At 43.7% G+C, this 26,983-nt stretch overlaps 1 protein-coding gene and 1 pseudogene across 5 annotated transcripts; both read right to left on the bottom strand.

Annotated features, from left to right (window-relative positions):
* Nucleotides 1–5,109: 5,109 nt before the first annotated feature.
* LOC307093335 (neurofilament light polypeptide-like) lies at nucleotides 5,110–10,146 on the bottom strand (annotated as a pseudogene). Its single transcript has 2 exons — nucleotides 10,141–10,146; nucleotides 5,110–6,159 (listed from the first exon to the last, which is right to left on the bottom strand). The product of its transcript is annotated as a neurofilament light polypeptide-like (transcript).
* COX18 (cytochrome c oxidase assembly factor COX18) lies at nucleotides 6,141–22,173 on the bottom strand. Of its 4 annotated transcripts, XR_013813378.1 has the most exons (7): nucleotides 21,692–22,173; nucleotides 20,592–20,692; nucleotides 17,802–17,965; nucleotides 16,618–16,742; nucleotides 14,034–14,141; nucleotides 6,713–11,398; nucleotides 6,141–6,660 (listed from the first exon to the last, which is right to left on the bottom strand). XR_013813378.1 is itself a non-coding variant. In XM_079767904.1 (6 exons), exons 1-6 carry the CDS (start codon nucleotides 22,031–22,033, stop codon nucleotides 11,225–11,227), a joined length of 1,014 nt encoding a protein of 337 aa, XP_079624030.1. In that variant the 5' UTR covers nucleotides 22,034–22,173; the 3' UTR covers nucleotides 6,141–11,224. The 4 variants fall into 4 exon arrangements, 3 of the variants coding, with proteins under 3 accessions (XP_079624030.1, XP_079624032.1, XP_079624031.1); XM_079767904.1 differs by having other exon boundaries at nucleotides 6,141–11,398; XM_079767906.1 differs by having other exon boundaries at nucleotides 6,141–11,398; nucleotides 14,034–14,102; nucleotides 21,692–22,162.
* Nucleotides 22,174–26,983: the final 4,810 nt, after the last annotated feature.

The raw sequence follows: 26,983 nt of genomic DNA, 5'->3' as shown, positions 1-26,983 counted from the left end.
ATAAATTTATTAATAAACAGTAACATAAGAATATAACAACAGAGGCATGATATAAAAACAACAAAAACATGATATTAAAACAACAATGATGCAAACAATGACTGATAAAATCATTAAACTTATTCTCTAATATCTCCCTGTACACCACATTAAGGGTGAAAACACTTTCAGAATGCTTCACTAATTTCCCTTGTGATGAAGTATTTAGAACTTTAACGTCACATGCTCTTCAAACTTAAGAGAAAGCAACTTATAACTGACCATGTGCAAAAACAGGTTCAGGTAGGACTATTCCTACCCTGTCTAGAGTTTGTCCTTGTGATTTATTAATAGTTATCACAAATGCTGGCATCATGGGAAACTGTTGTCGAATCAATTTAAATGAGAGGCCAGTGTCAGATGGGGACAAATCAATTCTTGAAATCAGAACAGCCTCTCCCTCTGCAGATCCTGTTAATACTTCAGCTTCGATAGTGTTAGGTCGTAATATTTTGATAATAAATCTGGTACCATTACAAAGACCCTATTTACTATTAAGATTTCTCAACAGCATGATGATTGCTCCCACTTTCAATTTTAATTTATGACACAGCATTCCCGAAGGAATAATACTATTAAGAAATTCGATGGGCCCTAGCCAGTTTGGCTCAGTGGATAGAGCGTCGGTCGGCCTGCAGACTCAAGGGTCCCAGGTTCGATTCCGGTCAAGGGTAAGTATCTTGGTTGCGGGCACATACCCAGTAGGGAGTGTGCAGGAGGCAGCTGATCGATGTTTCTCTCTCATCGATGTTTCTAACTCTCTATCCCTCTCCCTTCCTCTCTGTAAAAAATCAATAAAATTTAAAAAAAAGAAAGAAATTCGATGGGAAAATTTTCCTTTTCAGCATCATCTGTTGAGTCAATGGAATCATCACTCAAATATGCGTGAAAATCTCCACCGAGTATATCCAAAATTTCTTCATTTAATTTTTGAACATGCTCATTTTTTTGGACAAAGAATCGCACGTTTAGATATATTTTTAATATTATCTATATACTATTTCCAAAGGTAGCTTCAATAGATCCATTACAAATCATTTCACAGGGGATTTCAATAATATCCATTCCTAAATGAAAACTGCTATCAAGTTTACCATCTCCAAGTTTTACTAACCATTCACTATAAGCAGAATCCTCTGATCTCATATTTGTTGTAAGAGACAACTTTCTGAAACATCCCCAAACATCACAGTACTTTAAACTCGTTTGTACTATGGCCGATCGCATAGCATGCAGTACAATACCGAGACACTGTCGAAAATCCACTCCAAGAAGAACTTTTCCACCAAATACAACATTGAAATTAATAATTTCTCTTAGTAATCCGTCTATGGCGTTTATAGCATGACTGGATGCCATGGTGCATTCATCAATAATGAGAAGTTGGGCCTTTTTAATAGTTTTAGCAACTTCACTGTTTATATCAAGTCTAGAAATTGAAGTTTCATTTAATGGAATTGTTAATTTATATGGGAATGAAAGGTTCTTCCACTGAGAAGTAAATTTGCAGCAATTCCTGTAGATGCTGTGGGTAAAACAGTACCACCACGACCTCTAATATAATGTATTAAAACTTTATACAGATGTGGGGAGCAGCTACAGTGTTTGGACAGGATCAAGCCTTGGACTGATGCGAGGGCACAGTCCTCTCATTGCCACGTGCAAGTCTCAGCTTGGAGGGCAGAGCCTTCCCAGCACAGTTATAGCTAACAGCTATGATTGTGGGGTTGAACCTATGGTCCGAACACGTGCCTAAGTGATGTGGGCTTGATAGAGTTCAGATGCATGTAATTGAGTAGGATTGAAACCCACGAGAATGTTGTAAACATCTTGATTACGCCCTTACTTTGCCTCGTGGCATCTGCTATAAAATAAAGACACGGCTTGTGGATGCGGTTGATGTCTCTCAGAGAAGCAGCGTCCCACCGAGACCCAGCTTTCATTCTCTTGTCTGTCTTTTCTAAGCCTTTCACCATCTCCACCTAGGGTCAACCTTGGCTGTGCTGGCGCAGCACATACAGATATGCAGGTGAATAGGATTCCTAGCTGGCAGACCCTTAACAGCAAGCTGGCCACCTGTCGATTCCATGAGGAATGGGGCTCCCTCCTCCCTCCTGTCAGGGTCTGGTTTGAAGGCCGGCCACGCCCCCTGCTGGGCCAGACCCAGAGTTCTACCACACTGTGGCCTCCACCTTGGCAACCCAGGACTGACTGCCGCTGGACGCTCCTGGCGCTCTGAGGGTGTGTTCTTCTCTCAGGCCTTGAGGGAAACAGCTTGGGGAGGGTGCAGCCATTGCTAAGGCGACCCAGGACCCAGTGCCTCCACGCTCCGAGGGCCGGTTCCTGCCTCAAACCTCGCCCTGGGCAGGAACAGCTCAGGGAGGGCGCAGCCGTTGCCAAGACTTCCTTCCGGTTGGTCCAACTTCTGTCATGATGGTGTTACACCCAGGGTTTTTATATAAATAACTAGGGGCCTGGTGCATGAAATTCGTGCACAGGGGGTGGGGGTGTCCCTCAGCCTGGCCTGCATCCTCTCCCATCTGGGACCCTTGTGGGATTGGGCCTACACTGGCAGTCGGACAACCCCCTGGCAATCCGGGACTGCTGGCTCCTAACCGCTCACCTGCCTGCATGCTTGATCGCCCCTAACCACTCTGCCTGCTGGCCTGCTCACCCCCAACTGGTCCCCGCCAGGCTGATCACCCCCAACTGCCCTCCCCTCCTGGCCTGATCACCCCTAACCGCCTCTGCCTTGGCCCCGCCACATGGCTTTGTCCGGAAGGACATCTGGAAGGTCTCATGGTCTAATTAGCATATTACCCTTTTGCTAATATAGACTAGAGGCACGGTGCATGAAATTCGTGCACTGGGGGGGGTGTCCCTCAGCCTAACCTGCACCCTCTCCAATCTGGGACCCCTCGGGGGATGTCCCACTGCCTGTTTAGGCCCGATGCAGGCAGTCAGACATCCCTTTCACTATCCGGAACTGCTGGCTCCCAACTGCTTGCCTGCCTGCCTGATTACCCCTACCCGCTTCTACTTGCCAGCCTGATCACCCCCTAACCACTCCCCTGCCAGCCTGATCGATGCCTGTTTCCATGCCAGCCCGATCGTCCCCAACTGCCCTCCCCTGACAGCCCGGTCATCCCCAAATGCCCTCCCCTGCATATTCCCTCTTTATTAGATAGGGTTTGTTCTTTAACATATTGGACAGTGTACCTGCCGTGGTCTTGACAAACCAGTAAAAATGTAAACCCAAACTAAAAGTGTCATAAAATAAACTCCTTAAACGGGAATTTCATGAGACCTTGGAAAGGTGATATCAATCATGTGGTTGTTTCCTTTTTTCCTTATCCTTCTTTTTCTTGATGTTTCATCTTTTGTCCTTTCTTTTCTCCTTTTATTCTTTTTCTGTCCTCTCTTTCTCTTAACTTTTCCGTTGGTAGAATCGTCAGTACTTGAATGTCTTCCTTCCAGAAGACAGAGGGAAACACACCATCATCTGAAGAAAAAGATGATCTATGTTGGGATCAGTGGTGTTTCTGGTTTTGCTCTTTTCCCGGTTTGTTATTTCTGCTGCCCTGCATCTTCAGGATTTGTGTGTGGGCACTTGTTATTCATGTCTACAAAACCTCCCTGCCTTGGTGAAAACTGTAGGGGAAAAGGCCTTCCTGGGTGGGCTCAAGCCCTGCCCGAGGTGCTGAGGAACCAGAGTGGGGAGCACCCGCCACCGCCCTTGCAGAGACAACCTCCGGACCTCGGGGTACTCTCCAGTAATGTAACTGCAATGTCCCCATTTGCCTTCAGAAATTAGTTGTAAGTTACTTCCGATGTGAAACCCTACCTCAGACATTTCCTTTGCGGTTCCTAAACATTTTAAACAAAACCTATTTACCTCCCTAACCTGGTCAGAAGTTTCTACACAATGGGAGAGGTTTGCTGGGCAGCATCGCCCAGATACCTGTCCCCCCCATCTCCATTCACTTGGCTGGGGGCAAGGGAAGTTCCAAGGCTATAGGTGTGTGTGTGGGGGAATCACTCCATGGGGGCACAGGCCCTTTGGAGGCTGACACCCCAAGCTGCCGCTGGGATGGATGGGAGCTGATGACTTGGGGGGGGGGAGGGGATCGGCGGCACTGGCGCCTCCCAGGCCATGGTCTGGGTTGAGGATGGGAGCAGATCGTGCCGGGGGTGCGCACCGCCTCCCAGGACACTGCCCGGGTCGCGGCTGGGAGCTAATCACGCCGGGTGTGCGCACTGCCTCCCAGGCCAACAGCCCGGGCCGCATGCTGCCTGCTCTCAGCTGCAGCCTTCCCTGGAACTGTGGGACTTTGGCGGGCCTGAGAGGACTGGGCGCCGCCATCTTGTGTCTATGGGTGCCGCCATTTTTGTCGCGGAGTGATGGTTAATTTGCATATTACTCTTTTATTAGATAGGATAGGATATGACATACTACCATAATATAACATATCTACTAGTACTCTATGAGAATACGTACATGTGATAGGAAGGCATCTAATACGTTACATTGTTTATGTTGTAAGTAGTAGGAAATATTATTCGTAGCAATATACACCACCCTGTGACTTCCCTTCCTGATTTGGAAATGGTTCCCCAGTTCTCTGAACATTTCCTGGCCCCTAATGTATTTTTTGTCTGTTATTCAGTGTAACTTTATTTACTGTTTATTGCACATGATTTGAGGTCTAATTTCTAACCACCAAAGATTCAAAGGGCTATTTTTCCATGAAGTTTAACATTAACATCAGTGAATTCATGTATTCATGTGTTTTTATTGTAAACATCTGAATTATTCACATTGTCATAGATCCTGAACTCATAAGCGTGGACCATGCACAGCAAGCCAGGAAGCCACTCTGCAAGCAAACAGATACTCTGCATAAGGAGAAAAGTCATAGCATAACATTTAATGTCCAACCTGAGTCACCTCAGAATGTTATATATATTGACTTCTTAATTCATATAGTATTGGGAACTCAACTGCTTGGTTGGTGAAGGTTGACCTGGTTTCAGGAGGATTATTTCTGAAATAATTAAGGAAAGGAGGGCTCAGTCTTTCTTCTTGGTTGCTTGCTCCTCCCCAGCACCTTCATCTTTCTTCTCGTCCTCAGCTTCTTGGGCATCTTCTCCTTCACCTTCACCTCCTTCTTCCTCCTTTGCATCCTCAAATTCTTCCTTGGCACCTTCTTCCTCTTCCTCTCCTTCCTCTTCGTCAGTCACTTTCTTCTCCTCCTCCTCTTCAGCTTCTCCTTCAGGGGGGGTTCATCCTTAGCTTCCTCGGTTTTTGCAGCCTCAATGGTCTCCTCTACCTCGATCTGCTCCTCCTAGACTTGGCTGGTGTATTAAGGGAAGGAGCGAGCGGACATCAAGTAGGAGCTGGTCTGTAAACCACCGTAGGCAGATCGACCCAAAGACCTGGGAACTCTGGGAGTAGCAGCTGGCTATGCTTCCCATGCTGGTGAAACTGAGCCGGGTATACTCACCTTTCAAGAGTTTCCTGTAAGCTGCAATGTCAATGTCCAAAGCCATCTTCACATTGAAGAGTTCCTTGTATTCTTTTAAATATCGTGCCATTTCACTCTTGGTAGTTCTCAACTCATTTTCTAATTTGTTGATTGTGTCCTGCATAGCACTAATATCGGCGTTCTGCTTATCCTCCAGCTCTTGCAGCTGCTCTTCCAGCGCTTCATTCATGCCCCGGCTTGCTTCGATCTCCAGGGTCTTGGCCTTGAGCAGGCGGCAGCTCTTGGATACCTCGTCCTTGGCAGTGCGCACCGCGTAGGTGTTCTTGGCAATGCTCTCGGTCAGCACGGTGAAGCGGCTCTTGAACCATTTTTCGGCATTCTGCATGTTCTTGGCAGCCAGCTTTTCGTACTGTGCACGGATGTACTTGAGCACGACAGAGAGGTCAGACTTGGAGAACACATCCATCTCCACGGAGATCTGAGCATACTGGATCTGCGCCTGCGGCCTGGAGCCCGCGGGCGGTGTCAGGCGCTGCCCGCCTGGCCTGCCCGGTCCCCAATCGTGGCCTGGACCCCGCAGGCGGCAATCTCCTCTTCGTGCACCTTCTTCAGAAAGGTGATTTCGTCCATCAGGCTATCGATGTGCATTTCGAACTCAGTGCCTGTGAGAGCCGCCTTGTCTGCAGCTTTGATCACCACCATCAGCCAGCCCTCGGCATCCTCATGGTTCAGCACCTCTTCCTGGTAGCTCGCCTGCAGGTTGCTCCCAGTCCCTTCTGAGCCCCAGTGCCTCCTAACTGCCCACTGCTCTCTCCTCGCCAGGGACAGGGCACAGTGGGGCGGGGCACAGGCATCCCATTTTCATTAAAATGTTCAACCTGGGCCTGGTCCACCGGTGTCCTCAGGAGGCCTGGGGGCAGGCAGTGGTACCAGAGAGGCTGGCCACCCCTGCCTGCCCGGGTCCCAGATCGCAGCCTGGACCCCACGGGCGGAGTCAGGCACTGCCTGTGCCGCCTGCCCAGACCCTGATCATGGCCTGGACCCCACAGGCGGTGTCAAGCAATGCCTGCTCCGCCTGCCCAGTCTCGATTGCGGCCTGGACCCCGCGGGTGGTGTCAGGCGCTGCCTGCCTGGCCTGCCCAGTCCCCGATCGCGGCCTGGACCCCGCAGGTGGCGTCTGGCGCTACCTGCCTCACCTGCCTGGTCCCCAATTGTAGCCTTGACCTAGCAAGCAGCATCAGGCGCTGCCGACCCAGCATGCCCAGTCTCAATCGCAGCCTGAACCCCACAGGCGGTGTCTGGCGCTGCCTGCCTCACCTGCCTGGTCCCCAATTGTGGCCTGGACCCCGAGGGTGGTGTCTGGTGCTGCCTGTATATGCAAATTTACCCGCCATCTTTGTTGGGTTAATTTGCAAATCACTCCTGATTGGCTGTGGGCGTAGTGGAGGTACAGTCAATTAGCATCTTTCTCTTTTATTAGTGTAGATGAGTTATCTATCCTAATAAAAGGGTAATATGCAAATTGGTCACAACATCCTCACAGAAACAAATGAACAGCAGGCTGCGTGGGGTAACCAGGCCAGCAAGGGGGGCAGTGAGGGCCAACCAGGCCAGCAGGGGGGGCAGTTGGGGGCGACCAGGTTGGTAGGCAGGGGCGGTTAGAGTTGATCAGGCTGGCAGAGGGGCAGTTAGGGGCGATCAGGCAGCAGGCAGGTGAGCATTTAGGAGCAAGCAGTCCCAGATTGTGAAAGGGATGTCCGATTGCCGGTTTCAGCCCGATCCATGTAATCGGGCTGAAACCGGCAGTTGGACATTCCCCGAGGGGTCCTGGATTGGAGAGGATGCAGGCTGGGCTAAGGGGATACCCCCCCCCCCGTTCATGAATTTTGTGCACTGGGCCTCTAGTCTATCCTATCTAATAAAAGAATAATATGCAAATTAACCATCACTCTGCTACACCCACAAGCCACGCCCACCAGCCAATCAGGAGCAAGTATGCAAATTAAGCAACCAAGATGGCTGCAGCCATGCAGCGAGCAAGAGGCTTGGGTTTCCTCAGCAATGGAGGAAGCCAAGCTTTCCGCACACCCTGGTAGGCCCAGGCCTCCACTCAAGGCTACAAAGTTTCAATTATAGAAGATAGATAAATCCCAACAAAAATGGCTGCGGCCACGGAGCGAGCAGGAGGCTTGGCTCCGCTCAAGGCTACAAAGTTTCAATTATAGAAGATAAATGAATCCCACATACCAGGGCCTCTGCTTGGATCGCCGGGGGGCGTGGCTGGCCTGCAAACCACTACAGGCCCCTCGCCCAGGCCACCCCACGCCCCAAGGGAACCCCCACCCTGATCCGGGACACCCTTCAGGGCAAACCAGCTGGCCCCCACCCATGCAGCAGGCCTCTATCCTATATCCTATCTAATAAGAGTAATGTGCAAATTGACCGTCACTCCAACACACAAGATTGCTGCTACCATGTGGTCAAAGATGGCTGCCCCTATGTGGACACAAGATGGCTGCCACAAGATGGCCAGCAGGGGAGGGCAGTTGGGAGGGACCAGGCCTGCAAGGGAGGGCAGTTGGGGGCGATCAAGCCTGCAGGGGAGGGCAGTTAGGGGTGACCAGGCCAGCAGAGGAGGGAAGTTGGGGCAACCAGGCCTGCAGGGAAGGGCAGTTGGGGGGGGACCCAGGCCTGCAGGGGAGAGCTTCTGGGGGGAACCAGACCTGCAGGGGAGGGCAGTTAGGGGTGACCAGACCTGCAGGGGAGGGCAGTTATGGGCAAACAGGCTGGCAGGGGAGTGGTTAGGGGGTGATCAGGCTGAGAGGCAAAAACAGCTAGGGGCAATCAGGAAGGCAGGCAGGCGAGCAGTTGGGAGCCAGCAGTCCTGGATAGTGAAAGGGATATCCGACTACCTGTTTAGGCCCAATCCTACTTGGATCGGGCCTAAATGGGCAGTCGGACATCCTTCGAGGGGTCCCAGTTTGGAGAAGGTGCAGACTGGGCTGAGGGACACACACCCCCGTGCACGAATTTCATGCACTGGGCCTCTAGTATATATATAAAAGGCTAATATGCCAAGTGTCCCCTCGGGAATTCAGCTGGGAGTTCGATCCCTCGCTATGACGTGTGCTGACCACCAGGGGGCGGCACAGAACAAAGGAAGACCCTGGCCAGCAGCCAGAAGGCCCCGATCGGCCCTGATTGCCAGCCAGGCCTAGCGACCCTACCTGTACACAAATTTTGTGCACCAGGCCTCTAGTTTGCTATAAAACCCACCTGGAGAAAGAAATGAGGGGGATATTTACCAGCCTGAAGTTAGGTGACTGATTCACCCCAGTTCATAACACACTGGTTTTCTTTATACAGGAGTATATCCCAAGATCCCAGTTACTCCTAACTCTATCAGAAATTATTCTGAGATCTGGAATGAAGGGCCTTGTTTTTTCAAATAAACTTATTGTATATATTAGAAAAGCAATTCAAAAAGTTTGAAAATGGGCAAGCAATAGGAAACTAGGTAAAATATACATATGAAAAAAGATACAAATGTACAACATGAAATCAAGGGGAATCACAGTAAACAAGGTAAAGTGTGCACATGAAAGAAGATTTACCTATTTGAAAGGGAGAGTCAAGCATGCCTTTATTTTTCACTTTTAAGAAAATGACACACTTTTTTGAGTAGTCAATGGAAGGGCTGTCTTCCCTAATCCCATCATAAGAAAAATATCTGAATTAGTACACAATGATACATAACCTAAGAGCCAACTTATTCCAGAGAGAACCAAAATTGTCCCCAAATCTCCACTCCTCTTTTTGCTATAAATGAGGATACACATTTCTATCTCTGCTTCCTTGATTGTACTGGTATATGTTGCAAACAGTTATTTGAGGTAGTTATTTTCATAAGTCAGCACAAAGACTGGATTAGAGAATACTGAACACTCCTACAGAGTGAGGTTCCTGTGAGCCTCTGGTCACATTTGTCAACCATCAATACAATGTATTGTTGAGTCATTTACATTAAACTGACAACAGACTCCTGACTGAATGAAGCTTATCTAATGCAGGTTTTTTCTCCTTAGGAAGCTTCACAGACTTCTTGTGATTAGGAACACTAGGCTGCACTTCAGCATGACACTTAGAAGCCATTTAAAATAGAGAAATAACCAAAAAAAGCACAACATTGAGGAAAAAAACAACAACCCACAAACATAGCACTAAGCAGAAAAAGGACACTTAAAGTTTGAAAGCTGAGCTATGAAGACACAGCATTGCCTTGTTTGACCTCCTGGGAAAATGTGCCTCAGGTGACTCAAATATTGTTACTCTGTGTATGTCCAAGAATGTCATCAAAAGTATTGTATTGATTTGGGGTTTACAAATAAATTTTAGTGCACAGGCAAATACAAAATCTGCAAATGAGGATTGACTGTACCTAAGTTTTATTCCTTTACTGGGAAGCAGGGTTGTCTCAATCATAAACCAGGGCTGGGAAGTCACGAAAAGAGAACCTAGTCTCAACTGCTTCCTCTAAGTTCTCAGTGAGTTGCAATAACATGGCAACCAAAATGGCTAAGATATAATAGATATCACTCAAGAAATGACTTATTACCTTCATTTTAGTTTTTATTGTAGTAAAACAGAAGATGGAATAATAGGGCATCTCAGAAATAGGTTCATATTCCAACTCAGTGAAAATTTATAATCTTCTCAAATGCCTGTCAATTTTATTCCTAAATATCTCAACCAGAATTAATTTCATCATCTTTTTGAGTTAAACAAGCAGACTACTGGGTCCACAATTTATATTACCTGTCAATTTTTCCTATATCAAACATCTACCACTGTTTAAACCCATTAGAGTACTTAATCCTCCCAAATAAATAAATTTATAAAATCACCTCCAAAATCAGTAGCCCATTCTGGTTTACCCTCCTTTGATTAAACAAGCTTAAGCTTAAGATGTTTCACTTTGCTCTAGTAGTACTTAGTTCCATACTTTATTTCAGACTTCTTAAATCTTAGGAAAAGGAATGTACGCTGTCTGTCTTCTTTCAGAATGTGGTTAAGAGACCACACCACCTACCATATTAGGTACTTTCTTGCATGCATGGACTCCTCTACCACCATGTATCTCAAGTCCATTTTTTAAAAAATCACAAAATGACTCACTGCTAATGTATGTCCCATTCAAATAAGATTTCTTAACCAGGAGTTACCAGAGGCATTTCAGGGCCTGAGGGCCCCCATGTTGTCAGTCTGAGGATTTTTCTGAAAACATAGCTTTATTAGATGCTCAAACAGGAATATGATCATTCAGACCTCCAAAATTTTTAGAAATGCCTCATTGGATTCTCTTGTTTTATATAATTTTCATGGGTGGGACTATTCAGTACAATTGGACATAATTTACTATCTAGTCCTATTCTCCAAATTTCTACCACCTCTAGCAAGTTGTAATTTTATAAACAAAACCAGGCACTTTTATATTCTTGGAATACAATCAAACATGCCACCTACATACTAGCATTTAAAAGATTTTAAGTAATGCCAAATATAACTGGATTATATTTTAACACAATACTTCACAGAGTTCAAGATTTTAAATAAGGGCAAGTTAAATGATATCTGAATAAATCTTCTAAGTATATTAAAGTGTTAGTGATACTTCTGTTTCAAAATTGCTGAAAAGTATGTTATTTTCTGGAAATGTACTTGGTGTAGAAAGCAGCAAAGAGGTCCTTATAAGGAGTGTCTGAATCTCCCTTGGTCAACGGTATACGGCAAAATTGGCGAAACCTAGGAGAACGCAGCAGCAAGTTCTGTGAAAGGCCCATGAAGCTGGAGCATAACCAGTAGAGAACAAGTGACTATAAAAAAAAAAAAAAAAAAGGACATGAACGTTAGCACCACTCATTCTCCACAGACACCAAGCTTCACAAAGAAAATTATAATCTCTGCAAATAGAAGTACACTAGGACTAAACAAGACCTGCAATGGCAATTAGATATCTGTGACGGGTCTAATAGGTAAGAAAGAAGGATGAAAGACCAAAAAGCAACAAGAGAGGTATTCGTGATAGAAAATGGATGACAGAGTAGCTCCCAGGGACCGAGAGAGGTCTCGCTGCCCTTCTTTGGCATTTAAGCTTTTCCCCCACCAAGAGTCCTGATAAACTGCCATAATTGGAGGTAGGTCCTAGAGGCACAGCCATTTATGATGGCAAACTTAGCCTCCCTAGACTTCACTTTCCTCCATGTAGTCATCTATCTACCAAATTTTCTAGTAACCAGTTGCTAAGGATGGTCAGGAATGCATTATCTTTGCCTTTTCTGAGACTTATAGCTCAGCATTATCTTCACTTTTCTTTTGTACTACCATCCAGAGTGATGTATGTAGGTCAGTGACTAAGTTCTACAGCCTCTCAAAACAATCCCATACAAACGTTTCTTTGGCATCAGAAGGTCACCAGAACCCAGAGGCATGACTGTGTGGTGGTTGAGTCCAAGCCCTGGAGTCAAACTGCTTGAGTTTGAATTCCATTTATTTGACTTTGGGTAAATTATTTTTCTTCTGTTTCAGTTTCCTCATTTATAAAATGGTCACAGGACTATACCTATCTCAGAAGGTTGCTGTGAAGAATAAATGAGATAACTCACATAGAATGGTAAAGTAGTGTGTGGTCCATATTAAGCACTTGCATTTGTTCCAAAAGCAAGTTTTTAGGAGCAGAAAATAACATCATCAAAGGCAGATTACCACTGTAGTTAAGAGCAAGAGCCAAGCTGCCTGGATGTGTAAGACTCGGCCACTTGACAGATGAGTAACCTTAGATGAGTTACTTAACTTCTCTGAGTTTAAGTTTCCTCATCACTAAAGTGGAGATTACAGTAGCAGCTACTTCAGTGCATTGCTGGGAGAATTATAAGAGCTAATATATGCAAACCACTTCAAATAGTACCTGGCACAAAGTCAATGTTGACTAAACATTAGCTATCACCATCATCTGATTTATCCACTAAGCTAAACGTACCCTGGACTCAACTGTACAGACTATAAGTTGTCTATTAAAAACCACTCTTCTTCCTTAGTAATAAAGTCCTAATTTCCAGAAGGGTATACTGCCATGGCAAAGAGAAAGACTTCTCAGCCTCTTCGCAGTGAGGTGTGGCCAGATAACTAAGAGGTAAGCAGGAGTGTTTGGTGGGACAGCTGGCAAGGCTCCCTCCAAGGGCTACTGCATATGAAGCACCCTTTTACCACTCCTGCAGATGACAAGCTCCAGCAGCCATCACAACCATACTGGGGCCTGAAGGACAGAAATTACGGACTGTGGATGGTGGAGAATTAAGAGAGAAGCAGCCCTAACTGGTTTGCCACAGGGATCGGCCCTAGACCAGCAGTCAGACATCCCCCAAGGGGTCCCAGATTGGAGAGGGTGCAGGTTGGGCTGAGGGACACCCCGCGCCCCCCCCCCCCCCCCCGCCGCCCAATGCACAAATTTTGTGCACTGGGCCTCTAGTATGAAATAACTGCAAACATAACAATTTCTCTATTTCTATAAAAGTTTAATTACAGCCCTCATAAGTTTGGCTCAGTGGATAAAGCATCGGCCTGTGGACTGGGACTGAAGGGTCCTGAGTTCAATTCCGGTCCAGGGCACATGCCCAGGTTGCAGGCTCAATCCATACTGGGGGGGTGGGGGGTCGGGCAGGAGGCAGCCAATCAATGATTCTCTGATTCTCTCTCATCATTGATGTTTCTCTCTCTCTCTGCCTCTCCCTTCCTCTCTGAAATCAATAAAAATATTCTTTAGCCCTAACTGGTTTGGCTCAGAGGATAGTGTTGGCCTGTGGACTAAAGGGTCCCAGGGTCATTCCGGTCAAGGGCATGTACCTTGGTTGCGGGCACATCCCCAGTAGGGGTTGTGCAAGAAGCAGCTGATCGATGTTTCTCTCTCATCGATGTTTCTAACTCTCCCTCTCCCTTCCTCTCTATAAAAAAATCAATAAAATACATTATAAAAAATAAAAATAAAAGTTTAATTACAAATAAATGGGGACAAGTGTACCTATCTCATAAAGTTGTATGAGGTTAAATAATATTATATATGAACACATATGGACTTGGCACAAAGTTTGCTTCTTTTTTAAGTGCTCAATTCCTTAGCTAAGTCTATAAAGATAGAAAGAATTCAATATATCAACTAATCAAACAGAGCAAATACTTTGTTCATAGTAGTGTGCAAGGTACTTTGCAAAATTGAAAAAGAAAAAAAGTTTGATTTAGTAAGAGAGTTAAGACACATTCACATAAAGGAAGATCAACCAATCCCAAGAAATATGTGTCACTCGGTGATAGAGACAGTAAATTAGTTATTACAGAAAAACTCAGAAACCAGTAAGGGATTGAGTTTTCAGAGAAAGCTCAGGAGAAGAGGCAGAACTCAGCTAGATGAAGCTAAGATCAGACAAGATTTAGCACACAATGCTGGTGTTTACTCACCGAAGGTACTGTCGCAGCAATTGGAATCATCAACACAGATATTCCCCGAACAAAGTAGGTAACACCCGTCTGAAAACGAGACATTCCAACTTTTTGTAGAGCAACAATCTGAAGGGCAGAATATATACACACACCATGATTATTAAAATCCATAAAATGGCCTTCACTTACATTTTAACCAAAGAAAAAAAAGGAAACACTGATTAAATTTATTTGGTTGATCATCTATCTTTTATAAAACTTAATAATTATGCAGAAGTCTTAAATGTAGCTTTAGTTAATAGCAATAAAGAAGAGATTCAACTATCTATACTAATAAAAGGGTAATATGTGAATTAGACTGGATAGACCGGATGTCTTCCAGACATCCTTCTGGACAAAGCCACAGCGGCTGCGAGGGCCGAGGACCGGTGCTGCGGGAGAGGCAGCGCCGTGGGCCAGTCCAGCACTGCAGCCCCTTCCGCAGAGGCAGCGGGAGAGGGGGCTGCGTGGTCCTGGTCCCAGTGCTGTCCCTTCTGCAGAGGCAGCCTCTAGTATTAAGTAGAATCACAGCATAACTTTTATAAGTCAATGTTTTGTAAAGCTTTTAAGACTGAAAGTCCCTTCAAGATAGGTACTATGGCCCTGGCCAGTGCAGCTCAATTAGTTGAGCGTCATCCCGTGCACCAAAGGGTCTGGAGTTTGATTCCCGGTTCAGTCCCTGCTTGGGTTGCATGCTAGAGGCAACTGATCTCTCACATCAATGTTTCTCTCTCTCCCTCTCCCTTCCTGTCTGTCTCTCAAATCAATAAAAACATATTTTAAAAGAAAGATAGGTATTATGTATAAATCATTACCCTTGTTTTTTGGTACTTAAGTACAGTGCCTGGTATAAAGAAGAAACTTGGTATCTCAAAGATCTGTGATCTGGCTACATGGATAAAGAGGAATAACCAAAGCCAGGGAAAGCAGTTATAATTTATGAATTACTTATTTAGGAGGCAACATAGCAGTAATGATAGAGTCCAGACTACAGGCCCAAACTTCCTGGGTTCACATGGCAGCCCTGTATTTAGTGATCATGTGACTTTGTACAAGTTATTTAATCTTTCTGTTCCTCACTTTCTCCGCCTTAAAATGCACGTAATAGTAATAGTAATAGTAATAGTAATAGTAATAGTAATAGTAATAGTAATAGTACCTATATCACAGAATTAGTCAAAGAATTAAATGAGTTAATTAGCCCTAGCTGGTTTGGCTCAGTGGATTCTAGTCAATGGCACATGTCTGTGTTGCAGGCTTGACCCCCAGTAGGGGGAGTGCAGGAGGCAACCAATCAATGATTCTCTCTCATCATTGATGTTTCTCTCTCTCCCTCTCCCTTCCTCTCTGAAATCAATAAAAACGTATTTTTTTAAAATGAGTTAATTAATGTAAACTGTTAAAATAGTGCCTGAAACATGGTGTATGTTAAGTAAGAATGAGCTTTTCTTAAACATATACATACTGGGTTAGTAGATGGCATAAAGGAAAGACTAAAGGACTGACATTAATCCATGGTGACCTTGTATTTATCACTTCCTTCCTTCTAACAAATATTCACTAAGTCCAACCACGTTCACAAGACTCTGCTGGGTTCATCTAGGGAAATACACTTAGACCACACACTTAGACTGGAGTCTTTCCTCAAGAAACTTTCACCCAACACCTTACGGTATCATCTTCATTTTTCTTATCTAAGAAAATAAGGATATATGAGATTTCCCGGAGACCAGTGGACATGAAGTCTATGAGATCACAACTGAGGTAGATAATTTCTAAGGTTTCTTCCAGTTCAAAGAGTTGATGTTCTTTTCAGAGTTTGAGAACAGCTCTTTATTAAATTAAAGGCATGCTTCCCATAAACTGTTGAGTAAAGGAGCATGGGATAATGGTAAGACATGGCTAAGAGGTCATATTGAATATATATGTGTTTTTCCACTCCATCTTATAAAGAAATTCTATGATTACTAAGGTCGCATAACTAAAAAATGGCAGTTAGGTAATGACTTTATTCTCTGCCTACAGATTTATATATTAAACATATATACAAAGAACCAATCTATTGTGGTAATACAACCAGATTGATTAGACATCTTAATCACTGTCTTCACCAAAAGCAAATCACAAAATTGAATGTATTAGAATCATATAAAGTTGAAAGAGATTTTGGAAGTGTTCTAATTCAGCTTTCTTACTTTAATTATGAGCATTGTGTCCCCCAGAGGTTAAGGAACTGACCCAAGACAGTCAATTTGTCGATGGTTGACCTGCACCCAGAAACCAAACTTAATTCTAGCTCTACAGGCAGAACCCCAGCCAGATGAAGCGAAGATTAGACAAGATTTAGCACACAATGCTGGTGCTTACTCGCTGAAGGTACTGTCGCAGGAATTGGAATCAATACTGATACTCCCCAAACAAAGTGGGTAACACCCGTTACCTACTCACCTCCAGGGAGTAGTTCTGAATTAAGACTCAAACACATTTATATTTGATGTCAGAACAGCAACAACAGAAATCCTAATAATTTAAATGGCAAACAATCTTGTTTAAAACCACTGACCTCTACTATTACTAAATTGATGGCACCAATGCAGATAGGCAGAATCCAAGTGGAATCCAGTGCAGTGAGGTCAGGAAACCACAGGACCCCACCAGTCGCTAACTGCTCCTGCACAGAAAAACCTGCTGAAAGTTTATAAATGAAATAATTTATTACAACAGCAGAAGGAAATACACAAGACATAAGTAAGATGATAATTCCAAAAAGGTGCCCCTCACACTAAAGACTTGCATTGGTTTTATTCAGGCTCTTTTCATTCCATAACACAAATCAGTCCTTCCTGGATTGAAAAAGAGGCAAGCAGCTTTCTGTAGCAAACAGACTTAGAGAGAATAAAAATATGTAGCAGTGCCCTGACGGTGTGCCAAGTGGTTAGAGCATAGACTCATGCACAGAAAAGTTGAGTCTGCAACAGACACCTGTATTTTCTGATGCCTGAATTGGCTTAGGTCATCCAACAAATCAGACTTCTGCATCCGCATGCCTTTGGACATTATTTTATCATCTGTGTGGACAATTCGATTTCCAGTCAAGGGCACAATTCCCTGTCAAGGGCACGTACCTGGGGTGCAGGTTCAATTGGGGTGTGTGTGGGAGGCAACTAATCTCTCACATGATGTTTCTCTCTCTCCCTTCCACTCTCTTTAAAAATCAATGGAAAAATATTCTTGGGTGAGGATATTTAACAACAACAAAAAAGTAGCAATAATCATTTTAGGCTTAACTTTAAATAATTATGTAGCCATAGCTGCTTCTTTAGAATCTATTCAGATTACTTTCTGGTTCGAAATACCTTTAAATTAAGTGAAAAACAAATGCTATGGTTCATATTGTTTCTTAATTAATGTTTACATTTATCACTGTGAAAGCTTTTCTGTTTTCTTAAGTTTATAAACAAAAACAATTCCTGGTTAGGAAACCAAATTATGAAATTATAACACTAATTTTATTATGATCTCTAAGAAGCAGTATTACTGCTTTCCTTTCTAGATTTATTTTTCTCAACATAGCTAGTTTGCTTACACTCAATATTTTAAATTGTATATTTATACCCTTTATAAGCAAGACTGGTTAAAGTATTCTAATTATGAAAAGTATGGGGTGTTTTTTTTCTTTTTTCTTTAGAGTACAAAGACAATGTTAGGGAACTTATTTGGGGGGAAACAAACTTCTATAATAACTACCTTCTGAATGTGTTGCTCCTGTGCTAAAATTCCGCAGAGCAACAGACATAAAGATCCACATTGGAAGCTGAATCCAGACCAACACTGTGGCTTTGAAAGGGTGGCAATTATCTCGAACATACAGATCTGAAACAAGCCTCTGCATATTCTTTATATAAGTGAACCTATTTTGAGGGAAGAGGGGAAAAGGAAAGGGAGAAAATGTCATTGGATCACTAATAGTGTTTCATAACCATAGCACTTATTGGCTGAAGAATTTGTGTAGGGTTTTTAATTGTCATAAGCTATATTAAGGAGCTGCCTAAATAAAAGGTAAATAAAGCCTTTTACTGAAAATTCTCTAGCAATGTATACAAATTACATAACAATTCAATAAATCTAACATTGGCAAACTATAAGCTTTGTCCATGGTAATCTTTGGCTAGTTAGGCTTTAACAAGGGAAACCTCATTACTAACCTGGTATTACTGCAAATTCTATAGGAAATATGAAAAGTAAAAGTACATTTTATTCAAATCCTTCCATTCCAGCCAAGCTCAATTACTTGGTCCCTGAATATATTTTTTTGTACCAATGTGGTTATATACTGTGAGCGCTCTTAGCCTGTCAAAACAGTCTCCATTCTTCAATTCTTTTTCATGAATATTTTCTTCGTTTCTCTGTTAAGCATATTAGTTATTCCTGTTGTTAAGTCTCACTTTCTTGACTACAGTCTCCTTGAAGGTCAAGTGCTGGGTCTTATTCATCTCTAAATCTCTTGCCGTATATTTTGTAAAAGGTATGGCATTCAATAGGTTTGCTACATTTACTTGAATTAAGACAGCACTCACTGACATTCCAGGCTCTTTGTAATTCTTTGATTCCTTTACAGACACCTGTATTTTCTGATGCCTGAATTGGCTTAGGTCATCCAACAAATCAGACTTCTGCATCCGCATGCCTTTGGAAATTATTTTATCATCTGTGTGGACATCTCACTATCTTGGCTGTCCACCTGGCAAACTCCCTTTCACCTTTCAAGACTGTCCCAATGAAAATGTAGGAAACCTTCGGCGTGTCTTTCTAGAAAGCCACCCATCTCCACAACGATGTGGCTGAACAATCATCATGCCAGTGCTGCATCACCAGGGCGCCACTAACTTATCTAGGATGTTTTTATAACCCAGGTGAGTAGCTGTAAACCTGTTCTTTTGGCATAGAGCTGTAATTCTGAGATTTCTCTGATCAGTAAAACTTCAAAACTACAGGTTTGTCAAGTCTTTTTAACACTAAATAGAAAGAAGCACTTTCATAATGAAAATAGTTGGCAAGTTTATACCTACAGAGATAAATGTATGGATAACCATACATATATGTATATACATGTATTTCTCATTTCTGTGAAATGGTAAACACTGTAACAATATAGTAAGAATAAGAATTTGGGAAACTAAGTAGTAGCTTAGGTTGACTGAAGCATGATGACTTAGTCATGCACCCTTGGGCAAGGGTTTCTAGGACCCCAGAAAGATTACTACACAGTGTAACTACAGTGGATGGACAGCACCCTAGCTATCCAGTGCTTCTATTATAATATTCAAATTTTCTACTTCCTCACTCCTGAGGGCTATTGCCTACTGTATCTTTTCATAAAGGTCAAGTTTGGAAAATAACCTGTATTAATTTGTTGACTAAAGCACCAACAGACTGGCACAGTATCTTTATCCTGTGAAGCCTTCCCTGACTTTCCATAATGACCCAACTCCTTGCACAAAACCTTTTTTATCGTACTTAATTCAGTCATTATTTGATTGCAGGTCTTTTGAGTAGGGTGGGGTCTCTCTAAGAATAAGAAACTTGCCTGGGCCAAAACCGGTTTGGCTCGGTGGATAGAGTGTCGGCCTGAGGACTGAGGGGTCCCGGGTTCGTTTCCGGTGAGGGGCATGTACCTTGGTTGCGGGCACATCCCCGGTGGGGGGAGTGCAGGAGGCGGTTGATCGATATTTCTCTCTCATCGATGTTTCTAACTCTCTATCCCTCTCCCTTCCTCTCTGTGAAAAATCAATAAAATATATTTTTTTAAAAAAGATAAAAAAAAGAAACTTGCCTGGCCCCAGTGGCTTAGTGGTTGAGCATCAACCTATGAGACAGAAGGTCACAGTTTGATTCCCAGTCAGGACACATACCCAGGTTGCAGGCTCGGTCCCCAGTGGGGAGCATGCAGAAGGCAGCCAATCAATATTTCTCTCTCATCGATGTTTCTATCTCTCCCTTTCCTTTCTTCTCTGAAATCAATAAAAAAATATTTTTTAAAAAAATAAGAAACTTGCCCTTATCTTTGTTTCTCCATTTCTTTGCTTTCAGTCCAGCATATAAAACAAGGTGTCCCCCAAAAATGTATAGTTTAACAGCTGATAGCTCAATTTTGAAAATCAAATGTATTTTTATAAATACTGCCTTTATAATTCAAAGTGTGTGTATACATTTTTTGGGACACCCTAAATTATGCCAATCCTGGCCGGGTAACTTGGTTAGAGTGTCATCCCAATACACCAAGGTTGCAGGTTTGATCCCCAGTCAGGGCCTATACAAGAACCAACCAATGAATACATAAATAAGGGGAACTTCCTCTCTCTCTTAAATCAATAAATAAAAAATAAAAATACCATGCCACATAAACTTATTAAAATATTCAAGAAAAGAACTACTTTGCTGCTTAAGCTACAGAATACTCAAGCCTATAATTAACATAATCACTTTCACATTATATACATATATTTTCATGGTCTTATATGCACAGAATTATCTTACCTGGCAACTCTTTTGGACCACCCCAACTGTTTTGCACGAACTGCAACTTCATGGTTAAGGTGTTGTGCAATATTTTGTATTTCTGGTTGCAAATTTTCCACCTAGCTGAAGAAAAAGTAGAATTTGTTATGAGCACATAAAGGATCTTTATTTATAACCACTCATAATTTTATTTTCTATTCCCTCAACTCATTTACAATTTTTGTTTACTGCCCAGCCAGAGTGGCTCAGGGAGTTACAGTGCCGTCCGGTTCCCACTGGAAGGTTCTGAGTCCCATTCCTAGTCAGGGCCTGTACTGGGTTGCCAGTTCCATCCCCGGCCCATCAGGCCAGGCTGCATTTGGGAGGCAACCAATCGATGTTTCTCTCGCACACTGATGTTTCCATCTCTCTCTCTCTCCCCACCTCCTCCCTCCCTCCCACAGTGTCTGAAATCAATGGGGAAAAAATATATCCTCGGGTGAGGATAAAAAAATATATATATGGTTTACTGAGCATGTCAAAAAACCTTCAGTCTAAGCATAAGATGTTACATTGCTTAAGATATCCTCAGTTACAACCAAACCAAATTCCGGATCATACACTTAAGCTACGTGCTATTGGGCAAGTCACTTCACCTCTAGGATCCGGTTCCCTCGTAAATAAAACGTGCAACAGTGCCTACTTCACAGGGTTATTGTAAGGATTAAATGAGAACTGCACCTGCACTTTCATGTTTCATCCCCGGCTTTCCCAGTACCGGAAACTGAGGAAACAGAAGTGTACTAATGAAATCGTTAATATTTTCTGTGACAGCAACCCCCCAAATTTTGCATTTTTATCTGCCCCGTGTTGATTCTGTAAAGTAACTCACTGCCTTAACTTTTCTGCTCCTCATCCATTTCTCTAACAAGGTCAGTAACCGCTCCTGCTTTGCGCACAAACCCCGTAGGGTAAACGAGATGGCTGGTGCAGGTATCACTAACCATCTCTTACTTCTCACACCCAATGCTAGGCCACCTTCTGAGCAAGGAGGTGGTCCCGACGAGGAACCCTAAGCACTCCGGCGGTCCGCCGTGTCTGAGGCCGACCGCCTCCGGGCGCGGCGCGGCGCCCCTCACCTTGGCCAGGATGTAGTGCTGGTAGGCCGCTAGGGGCAGCGTGACGGCGCCGCGCAGGGCCACGGTGGTGAAGAGGATGCTGCCCCACCAGGGCAGGCCCGTGACGCCGTGCGCGGCGAGCAGCATCTCCTCCGCGCCTTGCACAGGCGCCGAAGCGGCCAGCGCCTCGTACCAGCCGCCGGCGCCGCCCGGGTTAACGGCAGACACAGAGGCCACCGCCCACGCCGGCAGAGCCGAGGGCTTGGCACCGCAGGTCGGGACCGGAGCAAACTGCGGGCCCCAGGCTCCAGGCTGCAGGCCAGGCAGCGGCCGCAGCCACCTACCGCCAAGCCGGCACAGCATGTGTGCGCCAGGGCTGAGCCCGAAAGGCGGGCTTCGCAGGCTAGCGGCAGGTACAGGTCCGTCGACCCCGCGCGCATGCGTCGGCGACCCGGGAGCGTCCGGTGGGCGCGCGCCCGCCCTCAGCCACCGTTGACCTTCCCGGTCAAGTCAGTGACGCTCGCGTCGCACTGGAAATGACGTAGAAGATGGGGAAGTCCCGCCTTCCCCACGCGGCACTGGGCAGGCCTACTGCGCACGCAGGAGATTTTCCCGCTGCTGGCGTGGACCTGCTCAGAGGCTGGACCGGAAGTGCAGAGGCGGGGCCTTTCTAACGTCAGTCTTCACCGTGTGCCTTTTCATTATTTTTTTTACCTAACCGAATTGTGTCATTTTAATGGATTAAGCTGGGGGGGGGGGGGGGGGGGCGGTTTGTGGCCATAATGTGGTCCCCACCTCTTTATGTGCATCCTGATTGCTTCCGCTAGGAGCTAGATTATACGGCCAGAGCCTACACGTGGCTGAAATGCCACTTTGGAGAGAGCCATGTGTTTCTGACCAATCCTGCTTTAATCAGCACCGCTTATGTACCAGGCACAGTTCATTCAGTCTGGGCTCATTTGTTCCAGTTAGAATTTTAACCCCACCTGCAAACTGAGTTTCCTTCGCTTTGTCTTTTCTAATACATAGCTATTAACATAAAACATCCAGACCTGTAAAGAATTTTTGTGAGGTTATTTGAACCAAACTGGACAATTTCCAGGAAGTAAATTTCAAATATTGGGGTAATGCTCCAGAGAATGGTTGTTTTTCGTCTATTTTTATACATTGATTGGGTGGGTTACATGAAATCTATTGGTGATAGAGTGGGAGAAAGCAAAGCAGGGAAACCTCTGGGAGGAGATAGTTAACTGTAAACAATTAACAGAACAATAACAATGAAGGAGTTTGTGGTCTCCCATCCTGGTGCCCAGGGCATTTGGTTGTGGCCTGAGGTGTCTGGAAAAAAGGGAAGTTACAAGTTACCCAGACATTTCAAGGATATGTTATCATAGATGTAAAAAGACAGATAGGCTCAGTTAAGGTAGAGGTTGACCTTGTTAGTGAAGATACCGGCCTAAGACATAACTGCCCACCATAACTACTTTTAGTTAAAGTTTAATTTCAGACATCCTTTGTGGTTACTTTAGGTCTCTGGGTTTGCAAGACCACCATGCAGGCCTTCCCTGAGCTTGTCAGGTTAGCATGTGGCCCCTTTCATCAACATAGCAAAACTTATATTGAAGGTCAAATACCATTTCCTGAGTTAAGAGGAATTATCACTGGCAATACGGTGAATTTACTAGAGCTTACATTATCCTGTGTAAGCTTTCCAGTCTGAACAGCAACATTAGGTGTCTTCTGGTTAAAAGGAATACACCAAATCTTCATGGACTAATTTTTAGTATTGTTGCTGGTAACAGTAAACTGGAGTGACATGAGGGACTTTCCACAGAAGGGTCACCACTAGACTTAGGGGCCAAATTGTGTTTTGTGGAATAAAATGTTAATCAAAACAAAGAAGCCTCTGATAAATGTTGGGGTGATGTCAAATTGCAGCAACTAGTAAGTACTGTTGGGGGTGGCGGGAAGGGCACAGGTGTTAGACCTCTGGGGTCAGGCCATTCTTGGGTTCAGCGACCTTGGTTCTTGGGTTCTGGCTATGACAGAATTCAGAGCCAAGACTCAAACTATAAGAGAACGTTTATAAAATCATGGAGGTGGAATAAGTAATTTGTACGAGAAATTAGGCTGAGCAACCAAGTTACAGAGGTAAAGGAAGGGCTTGGAGCTTAGAAGTGAGGAAAGTAAAGGTGACACAGGGGGCAGGAGGAGGCAAAGGTGTGCTCCTGGGAGGGAGAGCCCTCTGGGTCCCCTGTCCTCAGGGTTTTAAGGGTGGAGATTTTAGGGGAGGTCCCAGGGGAGATCTCAATAGAATCTTCAGCAGCTTTCCTGGTCTGTCCTTTCAGGATCCTGTCTCCACTGATTAGTTGGTTGGTGCCAGGGCAGGGGGTCATTTTTCAATGCAGCTGGTCCTGAAGTCAGCCATGGCTTTGCTCCTCTGGTTTTGCTGCTTTTTTAGGCCTTGAGCTAAAATACAACTGAGGTCTAGATGTTATCTCTAGGTAGGAAAGGTCAGGGGGTCCAAACCACAAGACCACTGATATACTAGTGAAAGGGTTAACTTAAAATGCAGGCAGATAGGGCAGGGGTCCAGTGGAAAACAAAGGCAGGGGAAACAGGCAGGGGCAGCTATGGCAGTTTGAGCCAGCCTAACCACAGGAACCAACCAAGCAGGAATAATAAAATGTTTCTGGATTCAAAATGGGAGGCATGGGAAAACAAGGGAGGGCCTGTAGCAACAAGAAGTACAAACACATAGAAACAGAAAAAGTTCAGCATAGGAACAGAGAACACATAGAAACAGGGAAAGTTTAGGTCCATTGCTGGGCAAGAACAATTGAAGGAATCAATCAGGTGACGACACAGATATAGAAACAGGCGTGTAGCAAATATATACCCCTGGACTATAAGGCTTTAACGGGCAGCCCATTATTGGGTCCCCCTCCCCTTGTGGGGAGTCTGAATCTGCTTGAAATACATTTTCAACTTTTGCTTAAATCTACTGGTCTGCATGGCTCATTTGGTGTCCTGAGACACGACCCCAGGAAAACACCGTGGCTCACTTTGCCGGTCATCACTAGGGGAGGAAAGGCCACCCTGAGGACGAGGTCTCCCCCCTACAATTGTCCTTTGCTAGGTACCCAGGGCTTTCCACCCTGGTGACTTTCTGTACCTGGCAAATCATCTTGCTTATGTCTAACTGCCTACTACAGTACCAGTCTTCTCTGGATCTTATCTTCCTTCAAACTGATAAATTTATGTATGAATTTCTAAATGTGTTTAAATACACGCATCCCAATATATGGTATATATAAACGAACTAAAGTTCTGCGGCACACCAGAAAAATGTATTTTTTGCTGATTTGACAAAAAAAGTGTAATTTTTATTCACTCACACTGGATGGCTATTGTGTTGGCTATTGTCATTTTTATATTTAACAAGCTAAGAGATCAGTGCTTCTGAATAGTCAGGTATTGCATATTTTAAAAATTCTTGTGACACACGGGCTTTAATTTACTGTTTTTAGTTTTTAAAAAAAGCAACCGGTTGCTTTAAAAAATATTTTTTTGTTCTTAAAATATATTTCTGTTGTTATAATAGTGGAAACATTTTAAATGGAAATATCTTCACCTACAGATTGTGGAAGAAGTGACCCACTGCATTCTTCTCCTCAGAGAATTGTTGACATTGGGAGTTGGTCCTTACACAGTGGCACTGAAGATTAGGTACTAAGACTTAAAATCCAAGAGACAGGAAATTGATTTAAAAATATCCTAAAACAAAAAATCCTTATTCATTCACTATTCATATAATCTAAATCAAGAGTTTTCAGGCTATTGCTCAGATCCCTAAGACTTCCTACTGTGGAGCTGTATCAGGGGTCAGGACTGGGATCTCTTCAAACAGTGTAGGCCCACCTTTTCTGCTACTCATTGGGGTCACATATTCTCATCTTAGTGTTCCATTTGAATATTGTAATCTAAATGAAATTTATAAATATTTAACTTATTTTGTATGTGTAAACATACATTTTTAAAATCATAATGGGGATGATTAGAACTTGCTACCTACTTCATAGAGCAAGTTGGGGGGGAAATGTCTACTATAAAGCTCAGTACAAAAGTAAAGTATTAGCATTAATGTGTATGTATGTACTGGTCATCCAGCAGTGTTATCTTTTGAGTTGCAGAGTACAGTATAAATTGAGCATACAAATATTGAGCAAACCAACCAAAACCCTGTTAACCCTAACACTTTTGTAAATGAACTTGTGCAACATAGTAAAACATTGTTATATTATTTATAATTAATCTATTCCCATCATTAATATTACTATGTCACATGACTAATTTTTATTTAAGCTCCTTAAAAACAGACTATGTAATTTTTCTACAGCTTCTGAAATTCTTATTTATCACAGTGCTGAACAAAGGACTGGAGCTCAAAATATGAATATAAGCCTAATATGCTTTCTGAAATGTTTGACAAAAGAAACTTTAAAAGTTATTTTCATGAGCAATTGTTAAAGTGATCTCTGGGATCAGATTTAGGTTTTTCTTTATTTAAGGCCTTACTTTGCAAAACCAAAACTACCTAATGTAGTTAGCTTCTTTCTCTTTACTGAAAACAAAATCTTCTTGTATAATCTTGCTCATGATTAGTTTGTAAGCATTTAAGCATGCAAAATTGGCTTTTACCTTTCAGAAGTGTGAATTCATTTAAAAGCAATAATATGAAACCTCTTACAACACATTAGTCCTGTATTCCAACTGTCACATTATGAAGGAATTCTTCCTCTTGTCAAAGCCACAGAGGCCCAGTTTTCTCTATATTCACTTACCCACATACAAGTGATGGTATTTTTGCCATCCATCAAGGTGTGTAATGTAGGTAACATAGGTTATATTAAAGTACTTAATGATGCTGTCATGCTAAATTCCAGTCACCTGGAATTAACACCAGTTAATTCTCAGTAACACTAGCTCCTTGAGTATTGTGACTTAAGCATTTATCAATGGGATGTATATTTCCAGAGACTCAGGAGAATCCAGAATTTATAGAGTGTAATATAAGCCGAAACCGGTTTGGCTCAGTGGATAGAGCGTCGGCCTGCGGACTGAAGGGTCCCAGGTTCGATTCCGGTCAAGGGCATGTACATTGGTTGCGGGCACATCCCCGGTGGGGGCTGTGCAGGAGGCAGCTGGTCGATGTTTCTCTCTCATCGATGTTTCTAGCTCTCTATCCCTCTCCTTTCCTCTCTGTAAAAAATAAATAAAATATATTTTAAAAAAATAAAATAAGTATACCAA

This window comes from Cnephaeus nilssonii (genome assembly GCF_951640355.1).
Source record: "Cnephaeus nilssonii genome assembly, chromosome: 1".
NCBI classification, from domain to species: Eukaryota; Metazoa; Chordata; class Mammalia; order Chiroptera; family Vespertilionidae; genus Cnephaeus; species Cnephaeus nilssonii.
Note: the sequence above shows the minus strand (reverse complement) of the source record. Positions and strands in the feature narration are given on the sequence as shown.

What these genes read in the sequence shown, in the direction of transcription:
- COX18 (XM_079767904.1), bottom strand. Translation starts at nt 22,033, where the DNA reads ATGCTGTGCCGGCTTGGCGGTAGGTGGCTGCGGCCGCTGCCTGGCCTG. An exon ending in AGCACTACATCCTGGCCAAG is followed by an intron (nt 20,693 to 21,691) that starts GTGAGGGGCGCC and finishes TTCTTCAGCTAG; the next exon opens with GTGGAAAATTTGCAACCAGA. An exon ending in TCAATTTAGTAATAGTAGAG is followed by an intron (nt 14,142 to 16,617) that starts GTCAGTGGTTTT and finishes TCTGCCCTTCAG; the next exon opens with ATTGTTGCTCTACAAAAAGT.